This window comes from Trachinotus anak, unplaced genomic scaffold (genome assembly GCF_046630095.1).
Source record: "Trachinotus anak isolate AG129_WGS33_773 ecotype Australia unplaced genomic scaffold, CSIRO_AGI_Tana_v1 ptg000020l, whole genome shotgun sequence".
NCBI classification, from domain to species: domain Eukaryota; kingdom Metazoa; phylum Chordata; class Actinopteri; order Carangiformes; family Carangidae; genus Trachinotus; species Trachinotus anak.
The window spans coordinates 7,788,034-7,803,815 of NW_027273871.1; the positions used below are offsets into that span (position 1 = coordinate 7,788,034).

General features: G+C 43.6%; 1 protein-coding gene across 1 annotated transcript; it reads right to left on the reverse strand.

Moving 5' to 3' along the window:
• Positions 1–1,436: 1,436 nt before the first annotated feature.
• Positions 1,437–15,541, reverse strand: LOC139637687 (alpha-1A adrenergic receptor-like). The gene is made up of 5 exons (XM_071506560.1): positions 15,209–15,541; positions 11,408–11,659; positions 9,588–9,960; positions 3,614–3,735; positions 1,437–3,296 (listed from the first exon to the last, which is right to left on the reverse strand). Exons 1-5 carry the CDS (start codon positions 15,536–15,538, stop codon positions 2,931–2,933), a joined length of 1,443 nt encoding a protein of 480 aa, XP_071362661.1. The 5' UTR covers positions 15,539–15,541; the 3' UTR covers positions 1,437–2,930.
• Between the last annotated feature and the right edge of the window lie 241 nt (positions 15,542–15,782).

Genomic DNA, 15,782 nt, shown 5'->3' on the forward strand with positions numbered 1-15,782 from the left:
GAACTGTTAGCCTAGCTTAGCACAAACACTGGAAGCAGGGAGGCTGAACTGTTAGCCTAGCTTAGCACAAACACTGGAAGCAGGGAGGCTGAACTGTTAGCCTAGCTTAGCACAAACACTGGAAGCAGGGAGGCTGAACTGTTAGCCTAGCTTAGCTAGCTTTGTCAGCTTTGGATCCATCCTGAAGTTGGACTGATTTGACAGTTGAGTCCACAATTCAAGACAGTACAACACATCCACTGATGAAGGCATAGACACACACACACACACACACACACACACACACACACACACACACACACACACACACACACACACAGGCTGCAGGAAGTTACAGGTGATATATTAATGATAGTGTGAAGTTGAAAAACTTTTCAGAATAAAATCAGAGAATAAAAACAGTTCATGCCAATAGCAGCTGCAGTTCCTCTGAAGTCCACCAGAGGCCGCTGTGATCACACTGTGTTCAGTGAATGTGAAAACACTCCACAATAAGAGTCCTGTGAGGAAACACTTTAAGAATAAGGGTCATAATGTGGTCACTGAGGGGACACTTTCACAATAAAAGTCCTATTATGGTCACTGAAGGGAGACTTTCACAATAAGAGTGTTATTATCGTCACTAAGGGGAGACCTTCACAATAACAGTTCTACTATAGTCACTGAGGGGAGACTTTCACAATAAGAGTCCTAATATGATCACTGACAGTTTTAATATTTCACCACCAAAATACAAATTGCACATGACAATGAATAAATATATAACAGAATAATGTTTAAATTTAAATGTGAAATTACTTTCAAGATAAGTTAAAATAACTTTTCACTTTGGTAATTTAGGCATTTAATTTGTATGAACTTATTTCAGGAGCGTGTTAAGTCAGTCTTTTAAAAGCACTTTTGTATAATACAGTATTATTATTAACATAATATGATATGTCAGGAGAGAATTCTGAGGCAGTTTAGCAGAATAAATAATTATTGAAGGTAAAAATAACAACAAAAACAAAATAATTAAAGAAACTTTTTTAAATTAATTAAATTTTTATTTGTCTTTTTTTCCATTAATTTTTCTTAGTTTAGTTTCCTGTTGCCTTTCAATATTTTTGTTTTGTTCCTGACTTTTTCAGTTCACTTTAACTTTTTCTTTAGCACTTTAGCATCATGAACAAATAAAGGAAAACAGGAAATAAGATGTTTATTTTGTTTATCGGTTTGAGCTAACGGTCAACCTAAAGTTCAGCTTGTAAGCTAACCTAAGTTAATTGATGTTTGTTAGCTTGTTTGCTCACTCACTAAGAAGCAGAGACAGTTTGGAGATGGTAAAAATTGTTCATGATCAACTTTCAAATGAATTTCACATTTCCACTTTTTTTAGTTAAGTTTTCATTTGACTTTTGAATTAATTTTAGGAGCTTTATTTCATGAAAGTTTTCATTTGACTTTTGAATTAATTTTAGGAGCTTTATTTCATGAAAGTTTTCACTTTATTTCCTCTGGTATTTTAGCAAAAGAAAGAAAGAAAAATAACATCCCAATAAATAAATGTACAATAAACATTTGTAATTAACTGTGAAAATAATTTTACTTTTACATTTCCACCTTAGGTTTATGGTTATAACTTTTTCAGTTCAGTTTTCTGTTAACTGTTTAAATATTTTGTCTGTTTCTGTGTTTTCCCATAGTTATTTGAATTCATTCCAATTTTAGGAACTTTTTTGGGGACAATTTTAATTATTAAGGGTATCATCAGGGATTCTAATCCAACACACTTTTTGTCAAATTCAGAGCATATCTCCTAAATCCAGTGTTCCTACACAGCCCTGGCTCTGTAAACAGGAAAAGTAACTCAGGCCGAGACACATGACACTATTCCAGCCAATCAGCAGCAGGGAGTATGAAGGTGGAGAAGAGAGGAGGGGAGGTGGAGGAAAGTGGGAGTGAGACACGCTAACATGTTGAACTTGACAACATAATCAGGTTGTCCTGACGGAGAGCTGGACGAGGAGCAGCTACGGAGAAGGTCGGAGGAACAAAAAGGAAAAAGAAGAGCTGCATTAACATCAGTGAGGTTTTCTAAAAATCTAAGTTTGCTAACACAGTGGATCAATCTGGTTGGATGGATTTGTAATGCTATGCTAGGTAACGTTAGCTTCCTTGTTAGCTTAGCTACAAACCTGTCCTCTCTTCTGTCTCTGTGGTTTTGTAAAAACAATCTAAACAACTAACTCTCACTCTGTTGTGTTCATGTTGTTTGCCAATGTTTTATATTACAAGGTGTGTTAAGCAATAGTCTGAGGAAGAGGATCCACTTCTACGCTCTGCCCAGGTGTTAGCGTTGGAGGCGGAGCTTCTGAAGGAGTACTGTTTCCCGTAGAGTTCAAATATTAACGGTTTTTGTCTAGAAATAGATTGCAATAGCACTACAGTATTACACAGTATTTATTTAGTGCTTTTAAGATAATTTTACATTTAGTTTTCTTTTTTCTATAGGGTTAGATTTTTAACTTTAGGAGCTGGTTTCATGTTCGTTTAAACAGTTTAATTTCAGCCTGTTTCAACAGGTTGATGATTTATGTTATTAAGTTCCTGTTAAAGGTGTTGAACGAGTTTGTTCTTTATATTGTAGCTTTAGTCACCTGTGTGAACTGTGGAGGTAAAGAGCAGTGGGTGGACCTGATCTGCAGGAACCACCAGATGAAACTTTAAACCTGCGAGAACCTGTTTGACGTGACAGCTGATCCAGGTGAGAGGCTCCGCCATGTTTCTCAGGTGTATTATTAAGGCTGAGCAGGAGGCGGGAACAGTCATACCCTCCTGACAGGTAAAATCTTCACACCTGAGTGGACAGAGTGCCCTGTGATGTCAGCGGTGATGCCTGTGTGTCCTTCCTGAGGCAGCAGGATTGTCAGTCAGTGCTTCCTGCTCCATCACGGTTTAGACGACACTGTTCCCTCAACGGCTCCGTGCTGCTCTTTTCTCCGACCATTCATCACCGCTCCTTGCCCCGCCCCCAGCGCCATCCCTGCATCCTTAGCAAGCGGCGACACCAGGCCTGGCCGCCCTCTCGCCGACCCCGGGAGGAGGTCTCGGTCAGAGGGGGCAGCGGAGGGCCAGGGAGGCGGTCGAAGCCTGGAGGCGGCACAGCGTGGGCTGGGGCTGATGGAGGACAGCGTCTGCTGGCTGCCGTTGAGGAAGGACGAGGTGTTGGAGCCCTGGTGGCAGCGGTAGTTGTAGTACGCCTGCCAGCCCTGACGCTTCCGCTTCCAACGACAGCGCAGGATCCGGATGAAGGCCTGAAGACAGAACCAGTCAGACCACAGCAAGACCTCCACACGGCTCACGTGGACCAGGATCAGTGTTATCAGTGGCATTATTATTATTATTATTATTATTATTATCAGTGTTTCCTCCCCAAATATCCAAGGAAAACCAAAAATAAAAAACAAAATATTTAAATGATATGATTGATCTTTCACTGCCTGTGTGTCTTAGCCCCTCCCTTCACTGTATGTTAGCCCCTCCCCTCACGATGTGTTAGCCCCTCCCCTCGCCGTGTTAGCCCCTCCCCTCACCGTGTGTTAGCCCCTCCCCCAGCAGACAGTCGTGGTACCTGTTTGAACTCGCGGCTGTAGCAGGGGTAGATGATGGGGTTCAGGCAGCTGTTGAAGTAACCCAACCAGAAAATGACCTTAAAGCAGGTTTCAGGAGGACGGAGGCTGCTGTTGAACGAGCCTGGAAACACAATCAGATAAACAAACAATCAGATAAACAAGAAAACAAACAGGTAAACGAACAGACACAGGTCTGAGCATCAAGCTGATCAGATGCAGATGTTCTGTAAAAAAACTGATTGAGACTAGTTTTTAAATCAGAGCCAGAAAATAAACAATACAACACACACACACACACACACACACACACACACACACACACACACACACACACACACACTCAGCAGCTGCAGGTCAGATTTTCACCACTGAGGGGCAGCGTTTACCACAACATAGGAGCTGTGATCAGCTGGTGAGGTGTAGAGCTGCCAGACTGCAGAGGGGCACAGGATGATGGATCATCATCATCATCATCATCATCATCATCATCATCATCTTCATCTTCATCTTCATCATCATCATCATCATCATCATCATCATCTTCATCATCATCTTCATCTTCATCTTCATCATCATCATCATCATCATCATCATCATCATCATCTTCATCATCATCATCATCATCTTCATCTTCATCATCATCATCATCATCTTCATCATCATCAGGAGCCTCTGCTGCAGCTTTAAACACCTCAGTGATCAGTGCTGTCAGTCGGTCGCTCTGTTCCGACACAGACTCGGACTCTGAAGAACCTCACCTGGGGGCTGCTGATGTCACAGACAGACCACCAACAGTCTGGACTCAGAGACCAGCGTTAGTGAGACTCTGAGTCCTCTTCTTGTCTCCCCTTGCTTCCTTATCCCCCTCCTCTCGTCTCCTTATCTCCTCTCTCCCTGGGATCACAGGGGTGGTGACCTGCAGCTGATGCAGGTGATCTGCAGTGTGTTGAGGATCTCAGAGGATTTGGTGGATCAGGTTTTTGAAGATAACCCAGGCTCCTGGATTATTTCTCCCTGAATATGGACTTGTAAGGTCATCCTGCGCCTCGGGCTCTCGTCTCTGACTATATATGAAGAATTTTGCAACCTTAAGTCCGTCATGGGAAAAACATGTGACACCTGCCCATGATGCATCACTGTCCCGTGAAAACCACGTATCTCCAAGTTATGTAACATCACTGTTGTGTGTGTGTTCAGGCTGAGGTGTAGTTTAATCTGCAGTGACTGTGGGTTAGAGCTGCACAATGTGCAAAAAACAAACTGTGATTGTTTTGGCAAATATTGTGATATGAGTCACGATTTCAGTTGGGATGAAGATTTTTTTCATTTTCACTGAAAACAAATGTAGAAAGATTCTGATGTGATTTTTGTTTGGTGTTTAACGAGACAAACATGTTCTGTCTGTCTGGAGAATATGATCTGTAGGCCGCGGCGTCTCTGCAGCACCACAGTGCTTATGGTGCTAACAACGCACAACAATGTTGTGACACTTTTTATCTTGATCAAAAAAATTGCAGCTCCTGCTATTTGGATATTGCACTTTACCATATTCAGATTTCAATGACATTTTAATGAATTGTGCAGCCATAGTGTGGGTTAAACACATGTACAACTGTTTTCAGTGACTCATTTAAAGTTATAATCTGTAAATGTTCCACAATAAAATGTCTAAAAACAACCACACCTCGGTTCTATATGTGGTTGAGTTGTGTTTTTACATCATCACAAATGTTGATGATGTCATACCCTCTATGCTCATGTGTCAGTGAACCGGTTGGAGGATTTTAGTCGTCAGACGTCTTATCAGAGTTAAAAGACGAAGTTATCAGAGAAACCAGCTGAGGAAATGTTAGACAGCTCAGCTCCGGCCGCTCAGAGATGTCCTGTGTCACTGAAGAGCGTCAGTGACTTTAAATGTGAAACGGTTTGATTCAGTGTTTTCACTGGTTACGATCAGCTGCTCTGTTTGTTGAGGAGAGGACGAGACTCTGTGGATAAAACCTCCTGAATCACAGACGCCTCAAGAGGCAGAAGTTACAGACTGAGTTTAACTTGAGGAAATGTCTCCAGAGTCTCTCAGAGCTCCTGTACCAGGTGGTATCATGCTGGTGAAATAAATACAGAGAGCTGCAGTGAAACACACTGACGGTAAAACCTCACTGTGAAGTCCACCTTCTTTTATTCTGGTGGTTTTCTGCATCATGAAAGATCAAAAGCACTTTACTTTAGTCTGTGTGAGTCTGCAGCAGTCACACAGACCTGCAGCGTTATATTAAAACCAGTGCTTTTTAAAAGGTGGACGTCCAGTCTGTCTCACTGCTGATTTACCGAGGACGCAGTGCAGATCATGACTCAGCATTAACCAAACACTGCATCACTGAGCGACTCAGCATTAACACAACCTCAGTGTCACAGGACGACAAGCTGGAGCTGCAGAGGCTCGGGGGGGGGGGGGGGGGGGGGGGGGGGGGGGGGGGCCTCTAAGGAAGCAGACGGCGGCTGCTTCCTTATAGTTACAGTTATACAGTGAAATAATCAGTCAGCACCATGACTGAGTGTTTCCTCCTTGAACCAATCACAGTCTCATAAAAACATATTCAGAACCTGAGGAACCAATCCTGTCAACTTGTGGGGGCGGGGTTAAATACACCTGAAACCTTGTCAGTACAGAGAGCCAGAGTTAGCATTAGCACAACCACTAACACTGTGTCAGCCACTGCCAGTTACAAGCTAACAGACAACATAAACAAATGAAAGATGCTAACTACGTTAACGGTTCTGATCCGTCTGCTAGTCTCTGATTCTGGTCTCAGACTCCTCATCTGAGTCTGGGTCTGACTGAGGCTCCAACATGAGGCTGAGTCTCTGATGTTTCCTCCTCTAACATCTTCATCCTCTCTGCTCTTTCACCTGGACACCTGGAGCCAGCAGGTGGTGGGCGGGGCCAAGGCCTGATCCAGGTGTCTCAACAGGAAGTCAGAGCAGATGAGCTTCAGACCAGTTTTTATGAGTGAAAACCTGTTAAACTAAATATGAATCATAGCAGAGGATTTTCACTCTAAAGATTTTCTTTAAAGTTTAGTAAGAACAGGAGGAAGGACGTCTGTGGTCTGATACGAGTGGGTCCTGGTCTGTAGGTGTTTCTCTGGACAGCTGTTGAAACCTTCCATCAACTTCGCCATTTGTAGGCTCCACTGCTGCCGCACGAAAATAAACCAGGGTCTGAATCCTCTGATCTCAGGACTGTTTCTCCGAGCATCAAAGGATCAGTCTGCTCTCAGTCTAAATTAAACCAGTTTGTTCTCTTATGAAATCTGCTGAGGTCCAGAGGTCGTCTGCAGCCGGAGGGACGCCAGGTAACGGTTCATCTGGACTCACACCTCAGCCGGGTCTTACAGTTAGATAAATGTTATTGCAGCTCCTGATTAACAGTTAGAGCTGATCTCAGACAGGATTAGAGACTGCAGGAACCCGTCCAGGATCCTTTTTAGGAAGTCAGGAGCTCCGACTGCAGCGTTCCTGAGGTGGGATTCTCTGATCAGCTGGAAAAATCAGGACGGACTCACACAAACATGGACGAAGCCCCAATGAGGCCGTCACCACCATCATCATCATCATCACTGCCACCATCATCATCGCCATCATCATCATCATCATCACCACCACCATCATCATTATCACCACCACCGTCATCATCATCATCATCATCATCATCATCACCACCACAGCCATAATCTTCATCATCATCATCATCATCATCACCACCACAGCCATAATCTTCATCATCATTGTCATCATCATCATCATCATCATCATCATAATCACCACCACCATCATCATCATCATCATCACTGCCACCATCATCATCATCATCACTGCCACCATCATCATCATCATCATCACTGCCACATCATCATCATCATCACCATCATCATCATCATCACTGCCACCATCATCATCATCATCACTGCCACCATCATCATCATCATCACTGCCACCATCATCATCATCCTAAGCTGCGTTCAGACCTTCATCCTGTCATCCTGGTTGTATATTGAGTCTGTTTCTCTCTGTTGAAGCAGCTCAGACCTCAGATCAGTCTGTGACAGTTTGCTCAGTATTTACGAACACAAGCAACTTCCTATCCGACCGGACCAATCAGAGCTCAGCTCCGTGACCAGCCTGGGGGAATGTCTGGCGACGCTCAGAGAATAAATCAATAAATACCAAGAGTGTTTAACTTCCCGCCCTGTAAGTCTGTGTCAGTGTGGGCACTCTGAGAAAGAAGTCACTGCTGGGTCATGTCCTGGAAACTCTGGCTGCTGATTGGCCGCTGACGTAGGACCTGAAGCATCGCTGTTCAGGCCAAAAATGTAAACTATGAAGAAAACTAAAGTGTTTCTGGAGGCGGTTTCTCACCATCAGTCCCTGTGCTACAGAGCCAACGTTAGAGAGCCGCTGCCAGGCTCACAGTGAAGAGCTCAGCCAGTTCAGTGTGAGTCCGTTCACACAGGACGAAGAGGATGAAGACGAAGATGAAGAACTCCAACTGCTGCAGCCTCCGACTTATTGTCTGAGGGTTCTGGAGACACTGTCTGCTCTGTGTGTGTGTGTGTGTGTGTGTGTGTGTGTGTGTGTGTGTGTGTGTGTGTGTGAGGACGTGTTCATGCAGGGATGCTATAGATTTTAACTGTTATGGATTTTTTTTGGCTCAGTGCACAAATGCTGCAATTAGAAACCTGCTGTGTGAGCATCTTTATTAGCATCTCTTCACATCTGGACATAAAGAAACTGTTTTATATTCATGTCATCAATACACAGATGTCAGAAAAGGAAATAGCTTCAGTTCTGATGATCACCTGCTGATAGTGATCAATTTGACTGGGACAGGTGTGATCACTGTAACTGATCAGGCTGCAGAGTCAAAACCACAGTAGAGGACGGAGATACAGGTTTTACATGTTACTGGGTCGATTCTAAACCATTTGAAGAAAAGTTCCTTTGTTTAGTAAAAGTGATTATTTTACTCAGCTTCCTGCACACAGACACACACAGTGATGAAACAACAGTTACATGTAAACTGGAAACGCCTGAAAACCGAAGCTCTGATTTACAGACGGGCCCTGAAGAGGCAGCGTTGACTCCATCTGCAGGAGTGTGTGTCTGCTGGAGGAGATCTGAAAGCTCCTCTGAACATGATTGTGTTGTTGTTGGATTATTTCTGGCTGCAGCAGTTTTCATTGTGTCAAATCAGATTTTCTGCTTCTCTCTGTGTTTGACTGCACACACACACACACAGACACAAACACACACACACACACACAAACACACACACACACACACACACACACACACACACACACACACAAACTGATACGATCTGAAGTTTGAGTCTTTGATGGTTTAGTCTGAACTCATCAAGGTTCATGTGCTGGTGATCGAGAGTCTGGACTCAGAGAATATTTCTTACATTATTGATGATAGAAAAATGACTGGAGCCATTAACTGATCATCAGAACAGTTACTGACAATCGACTAATTTTAATTAATAACTAAAACTAATTAATCGGGTTGTTTTGGCTCCACCCTCTTTGATATTGATTATCTGCTGATCCCAGGTGATCAGATATTTATTGATCTATTGCTCCACCTGTTGTTGCATATGGCCTGTAAGTGTTTCAAAATAAAAGCTCTGTTAAAAAATGCAGGGTGTCTGTCCACTGAAATGCTAGAGAGCTTTTAATTTGAAAAGCTTTGAGGAAGTAGTTCTGCAGTAACTTTAACGTAATGATTGCTCTGCACTAAAATCTGAGTAGTTACACCTGTTACCCTCTACAGGTGAGCTGCAGGCCCCGCCCACTCTCTGAGGAAACGGTAGTTTAGCTGCACATGTTACAGGTGAAATGACAAATAATCTGAAACTAGAAACCTGCCAGGTGTTTTAGGTGGTTGGGTCTGACAGTGAACACGTACCGAGAGGCAGGACGAGGAAGAAGGGCAGCCAGCACAGGATGAACATGCCGACCACCACTCCCAGCGTCTTCGCGGCCTTCTTCTCTCTGGAGAACTTGAGCAGTTTGACGGACAGCGTGCTGCGTCCTGCCGAGGCCCCGGGGCACAGCTCGTGGATCTGCTGGTTCCTGCAGTGGATCCTCAGGGTGAGCTCGTTGGAGTCCTCCTGGCGCTCCTTCATCACGCCGGCCTCCAGGTTCTTGGTGGTGCGTTTCGCCACGATGTAGACGCGGCAGTACATGGCCAGGATGACGGCCAGAGGGATGTAGAAGGAGCCGAGGGAGGAGAAGAGGGTGTAGAACGGCTCCTCTGTGATCTGACACTTGGTGTCGTCCTGCAGGAGAGACCAGGGAGAGAGGGAGAGCGTCATCACACGACACGGCCACAACACGCAGCCTCAGTCTGTCCTCACGCGTGGGGGAGGAGCTGGAGCTCAGCAGGTCGTCGATCAGTCGACCAACAGGAAGTTCATCAATGACTTTCTTAATAATCCATAATTCTTATTATAATTCTTAATAATTATCTTGACTCCACTTCCTGTATCCTGTTTCAAAATAAAAGCACTCTGCAGAGTCCTGTAACTGTGACTTCGTGACACTGCAGTGATCATTTTACAGCAGCAGCAAACTAAAACATCATAGTTGTGATTTGGTTAAAAAGTAAAATCACACAATTTAATGAGGAAAATAAATTAAATAGTACGAGTGAAGTTACGTAAATACTGTAAACGATAAACCTAAGTGTGTGAAAACTAGTTAGCAAGCACAGAGACTGAAGTAGCTAAAGGCACTGAATAAAAATATCCAGCTTCATGTAACTGAACAGCATCGTGTTTCTGATCCACTGACGAGAACATGGACAGACTGTGATCTTCCCTCTTTCCTCTTTCCCCCACCCTCCTGTTTCCTGTTCCGCTCGGTATCATTCAAACCTGTTTGATACCAGCACCTTGACTTTTTCTGAACGATACGATTTTAGATGCAAAATTTATCAAATCTATTTAATAAAAAGAAAATTATATTACACATTACAGTAGAAATGTGGGTTTTATATTTCAGATCCTTTGCATTTTTACACTTTCAAAGCAGTGCAATAAATGAATGTGAACCTGTTTACATTAGTGATGTCCCAGTCAAGTTCTTTAGCCCTGATCCTGATCCGGGTCCAGAATATCTGAGTCCAGTCAGATACTCTGTTATTAAAATGTTGATCAAACAGCCTGAGTTTCCTGAATAACACAGCTGTAGACCGGTTCTTCTCACACAGGTCAAGGTGCAAAAAGATTTGAATGTAAGACGTCTCATAAACTTCTTCAAATCACTAAGTTCAGGATGTCAGAGGTCAAAGGTCAAGGTCAGTGCAACCTCACAAAACACTTTTAAGCCATGCAATTATGAGAAATTTCACACAAATGGTTAATATCTGATATAGCTCTGAGATCTAATCTGAAACTAGAGCGAGTGGTGGAGGCAGACAGTTCTAGTGTCTTCATGTTTCTATCTCCAGAGGCTGAGAAATGAAGGTTTTTCAGAAACCCTCAGGTTCTCGGAGGTCATGTGGTTTTTTCCCGTTGTATAAAAACAAACCTGTAACGGGTGCGGTATAATGTACAGACTGGTGTAACTTCAGATGTGGTCATGTTATAGACTGAACACATTTTATTGTAGTATTCTCACATTAATGACTTTACCAAAAACCCTTAAAAGTCCCTGAACTGCAGGGCCTCACGTCCGAGGTCATGGATTCACTGACTGAACCGTGTGATGTAGCAGCTTCAGTACCTGCGACGGCGGCTGCTTCCAGCCCAGCAGCGGGCCGATGGAGATGACGATGGCGAGGATCCAGACGCCCAGCATGGCCAGCAGCGCCCGCTTCTCCGTGACAATCATCGGGTACTGCAGCGGGTAGCGGACGCCGATGTAACGGTCAATGGAGATGACGCACAGAGACATGATGGACGCCGTGCAGCAGAGGACGTCCACCGCCGCCCAGATGTCACAGAAGATCCGACCAAACACCCAGTAATTCAAGACCTGCAGGGACAGGAAGAACCTGTGTCTCTCTTTGTGGTTGTTCTGTCTCTTTGTGGTTGTTTTGTCTCTTTGTGGTTGTTGTGTCTCTGTGGTTGTTTTGTCTCTTTGTGGTTGTTGTGTCTCTTTGTGGTTGTTTTGTGTCTCTGTGGTTGTTTTGTCTCTCTGTGGTTGTTTTGTCTCTTTGTTGTTGTTCTGTCTCTTTGTGATTGTTTTGTGTCTCTGTGGTTGTTGTGTCTCTGTGGTTGTTGTGTCTCTTTGTGGTTGTTTTGTCTCTTTGTGGTTGTTGTGTCTCTGTGGTTGTTTTGTCTCTTTGTGGTTATTTTGTGTCTCTGTGGTTGTTGTGTCTCTGTGGTTGTTGTGTCTCTGTGGTTGTTTTGTCTCTGTGGTTATTTTGTGTCTCTGTGGTTGTTGTGTCTCTGTGGTTGTTGTGTCTCTGTGGTTGTTGTGTCTCTGTGGTTGTTTTGTCTCTTTGTTGTTGTTCTGTCTCTTTGTGGTTGTTTTGTGTCTCTGTGGTTGTTGTGTCTCTTTGTGGTTGTTTTGTCTCTTTGTGGTTGTTGTGTCTCTTTGTGGTTGTTTTGTCTCTGTGGTTGTTTTGTCTCTTTGTGGTTGTTGTGTCTCTGTGGTTGTTGTGTCTCTTTGTGGTTGTTTTGTCTCTGTGGTTGTTTTGTCTTTGTGGTTGTTTTGTCTCTTTGTGGTTGTTTTGTCTCTGTGGTTGTTTTGTCTCTGTGGTTGTTTTGTCTCTTTGTGGTTGTTTTGTCTCTGTGGTTGTTGTGTCTCTGTGGTTGTTTTGTCTCTTTGTGGTTGTTGTGTCTCTGTGGTTGTTGTGTCTCTGTGGTTGTTTTGTCTCTTTGTGGTTGTTTTGTCTCTGTGGTTGTTTTGTCTCTTTGTGGTTGTTGTGTCTCTGTGGTTGTTTTGTCTCTGTGGTTGTTTTGTCTTTGTGGTTGTTTTGTCTCTTTGTGGTTGTTTTGTCTCTGTGGTTGTTTTGTCTCTTTGTGGTTGTTGTGTCTCTGTGGTTGTTGTGTCTCTGTGGTTGTTTTGTCTCTTTGTGGTTGTTTTGTCTCTGTGGTTGTTTTGTCTCTTTGTGGTTGTTGTGTCTCTGTGGTTGTTTTGTCTCTGTGGTTGTTTTGTCTTTGTGGTTGTTTTGTCTCTTTGTGGTTGTTTTGTCTCTGTGGTTATTTTGTCTCTTTGTGGTTGTTGTGTCTCTGTGGTTGTTGTGTCTCTGTGGTTGTTTTGTCTTTGTGGTTGTTGTGTCTCTGTGGTTGTTTTGTCTCTTTGTGGTTGTTTTGTCTCTGTGGTTGTTTTGTCTCTTTGTGGTTGTTGTGTCTCTGTGGTTGTTTTGTCTCTTTGTGGTTGTTTTGTCTTTGTGGTTGTTTTGTCTCTTTGTGGTTGTTTTGTCTCTGTGGTTGTTTTGTCTCTTTGTGGTTGTTGTGTCTCTGTGGTTGTTGTGTCTCTGTGGTTGTTTTGTCTCTTTGTGGTTGTTTTGTCTCTGTGGTTGTTTTGTCTCTTTGTGGTTGTTGTGTCTCTGTGGTTGTTTTGTCTCTGTGGTTGTTTTGTCTTTGTGGTTGTTTTGTCTCTTTGTGGTTGTTTTGTCTCTGTGGTTATTTTGTCTCTTTGTGGTTGTTGTGTCTCTGTGGTTGTTGTGTCTCTGTGGTTGTTTTGTCTCTGTGGTTGTTGTGTCTCTGTGGTTGTTTTGTCTTTGTGGTTGTTTTGTCTCTGTGGTTGTTGTGTCTCTGTGGTTGTTTTGTCTCTTTGTGGTTGTTTTGTCTCTGTGGTTGTTGTGTCTCTGTGGTTGTTTTGTCTCTCTGTGGTTGTTTTGTCTCTTTGTGGTTGTTTTGTCTCTGTGGTTGTTTTGTCTCTGTGGTTGTTTTGTCTCTTTGTGGTTGTTTTGTCTCTGTGGTTGTTGTGTCTCTGTGGTTGTTTTGTCTCTTTGTGGTTGTTTTGTCTCTGTGGTTGTTTTGTCTCTTTGTGGTTGTTGTGTCTCTGTGGTTGTTTTGTCTCTGTGGTTGTTTTGTCTTTGTGGTTGTTTTGTCTCTTTGTGGTTGTTTTGTCTCTTTGTGGTTGTTTTGTCTCTGTGGTTATTTTGTGTCTCTGTGGTTGTTTTGTCTCTTTGTGGTTGTTTTGTCTCTGTGGTTGTTGTGTCTCTGTGGTTGTTTTGTCTCTGTGGTTGTTGTGTCTCTGTGGTTGTTTTGTCTCTTTGTGGTTGTTTTGTCTCTGTGGTTGTTGTGTCTCTGTGGTTGTTTTGTCTTTGTGGTTGTTTTGTCTCTTTGTGGTTGTTTTGTCTCTTTGTGGTTGTTGTGTCTCTGTGGTTGTTTTGTCTTTGTGGTTGTTTTGTCTCTGTGGTTGTTTTGTCTCTTTGTGGTTGTTGTGTCTCTGTGGTTGTTTTGTCTTTGTGGTTGTTTTGTCTCTTTGTGGTTGTTTTGTCTCTTTGTGGTTGTTTTGTCTCTGTGGTTATTTTGTGTCTCTGTGGTTGTTTTGTCTCTTTGTGGTTGTTTTGTCTCTGTGGTTGTTGTGTCTCTGTGGTTGTTTTGTCTCTGTGGTTGTTTTGTCTTTGTGGTTGTTTTGTCTCTTTGTGGTTGTTTTGTCTCTTTGTGGTTGTTTTGTCTCTGTGGTTGTTGTGTCTCTGTGGTTGTTTTGTCTTTGTGGTTGTTTTGTCTCTTTGTGGTTGTTTTGTCTCTTTGTGGTTGTTTTGTCTCTGTGGTTGTTGTGTCTCTGTGGTTGTTGTGTCTCTGTGGTTGTTTTGTCTCTTTGTGGTTGTTTTGTCTCTTTGTGGTTGTTTTGTCTCTGTGGTTGTTGTGTCTCTGTGGTTGTTTTGTCTCTGTGGTTGTTGTGTCTCTGTGGTTGTTTTGTCTCTTTGTGGTTGTTCTGTCTCTTTGTGGTTGTTTTGTCTCTGTGGTTGTTGTGTCTCTGTGGTTGTTTTGTCTCTTTGTGGTTGTTTTGTCTCTGTGGTTGTTTTGTCTCTGTGGTTGTTTTGTCTTTGTGGTTGTTTTGTCTCTTTGTGGTTGTTGTGTCTCTGTGGTTGTTGTGTCTCTGTGGTTGTTTTGTGTCTCTGACCCCGGGGCCCCTTGACCTGTTGGGCCCTTGGGTCTGTGCCTGCAGTGTAAAAATATCTTATATCCAAAATGTTTTCTGGTATTTCAGTCGATGTCACAGTTAAACTAACAATTATCCAACAATTAATCTGCTTATTTAATAAATGAACAACTTTTTTTTCCTTCCTTCCTTTTCTCCTTATTGCTTCTTCTTTCCTTCATTCTCTATGTTTCCTTCATTTCTTCTTATTGATTATTTTTGATAAATCAGTTCTGTTGATAAAGGGATTAAATATTTAGTCCAGTGTGTCTTTAAATGTGTTTAGGCTGGTGTGGACCAGAGAAGAGCTGAAAATACAAACATATATTTAGAATCATATATGTGTCTTTTTGTGTCTTATTTATTCATTCGTTCTTTCTCCAGTTTTTCCCTCTGTCTTCTATTTATTTTCCACCTTTGCTGAGAACATGAACATCACCTTTTCTTCATTAGATCTCTAACAGCGGATCAATAACCGACCTCCAGGGTGGCGGACACCGGCAGCACGGTGGTCCCCAGCAGCAGGTCCGCGATGGCCAGGTTGATGATGAAGTAGTTGGTCGGGATCCGCAGGTGTCGGTTGCAAACCACCGACAGGATCACCAGGATGTTCCCCACGATGGCGAACATGATGAAGGAGGCCAGCACCATGCCCACCGGCACCGCCCGGGTCAGGTCCAGCGGGGCGGCGCCGGGGCGGCCGCGGAGCTGGGAGCCGTCGGAGCGGTTGGAGGAGAAGTTGGAGCCCGGCAGCGGCGGCTGCGCTCCGGCGTAAAGGTCCGCGGAGGAGTCGTTGGTCCACAGACTCATGGTGGTTTTTAACTAGATGAATTCACGGTTTTACTTCGAGAGATTTTTTTTTTTTTTTTTTTAATGAGATTTTCTAAGTTTCTGTTTTCAGCTGCAGCCTCTCGGTCCTCACGGCTTCAAAGACCCGAGTATCCGGGAACCACCCGTGAAAACCGGCGGACACGACGGACGGATCCCGTGGTGCAGCGGCAGGTGGAGACCGGGTCAGCTCCGGGGCTCCGGGCGGCCAGACAGCCCGCTGCCG

Bases quoted from the DNA above. Each gene is read 5' to 3' on its own strand.
- LOC139637687 (XM_071506560.1), bottom strand. From the start codon at position 15,538: ATGAGTCTGTGGACCAACGACTCCTCCGCGGACCTTTACGCCGGAGCG. The intron at 9,961-11,407 runs GTACTGAAGCTG...TCTCTCCTGCAG, and splicing joins GGAAGCAGCCGCCGTCGCAG to GACGACACCAAGTGTCAGAT. The intron at 3,736-9,587 runs GTACGTGTTCAC...TTGTGTTTCCAG, and splicing joins CTTCCTCGTCCTGCCTCTCG to GCTCGTTCAACAGCAGCCTC.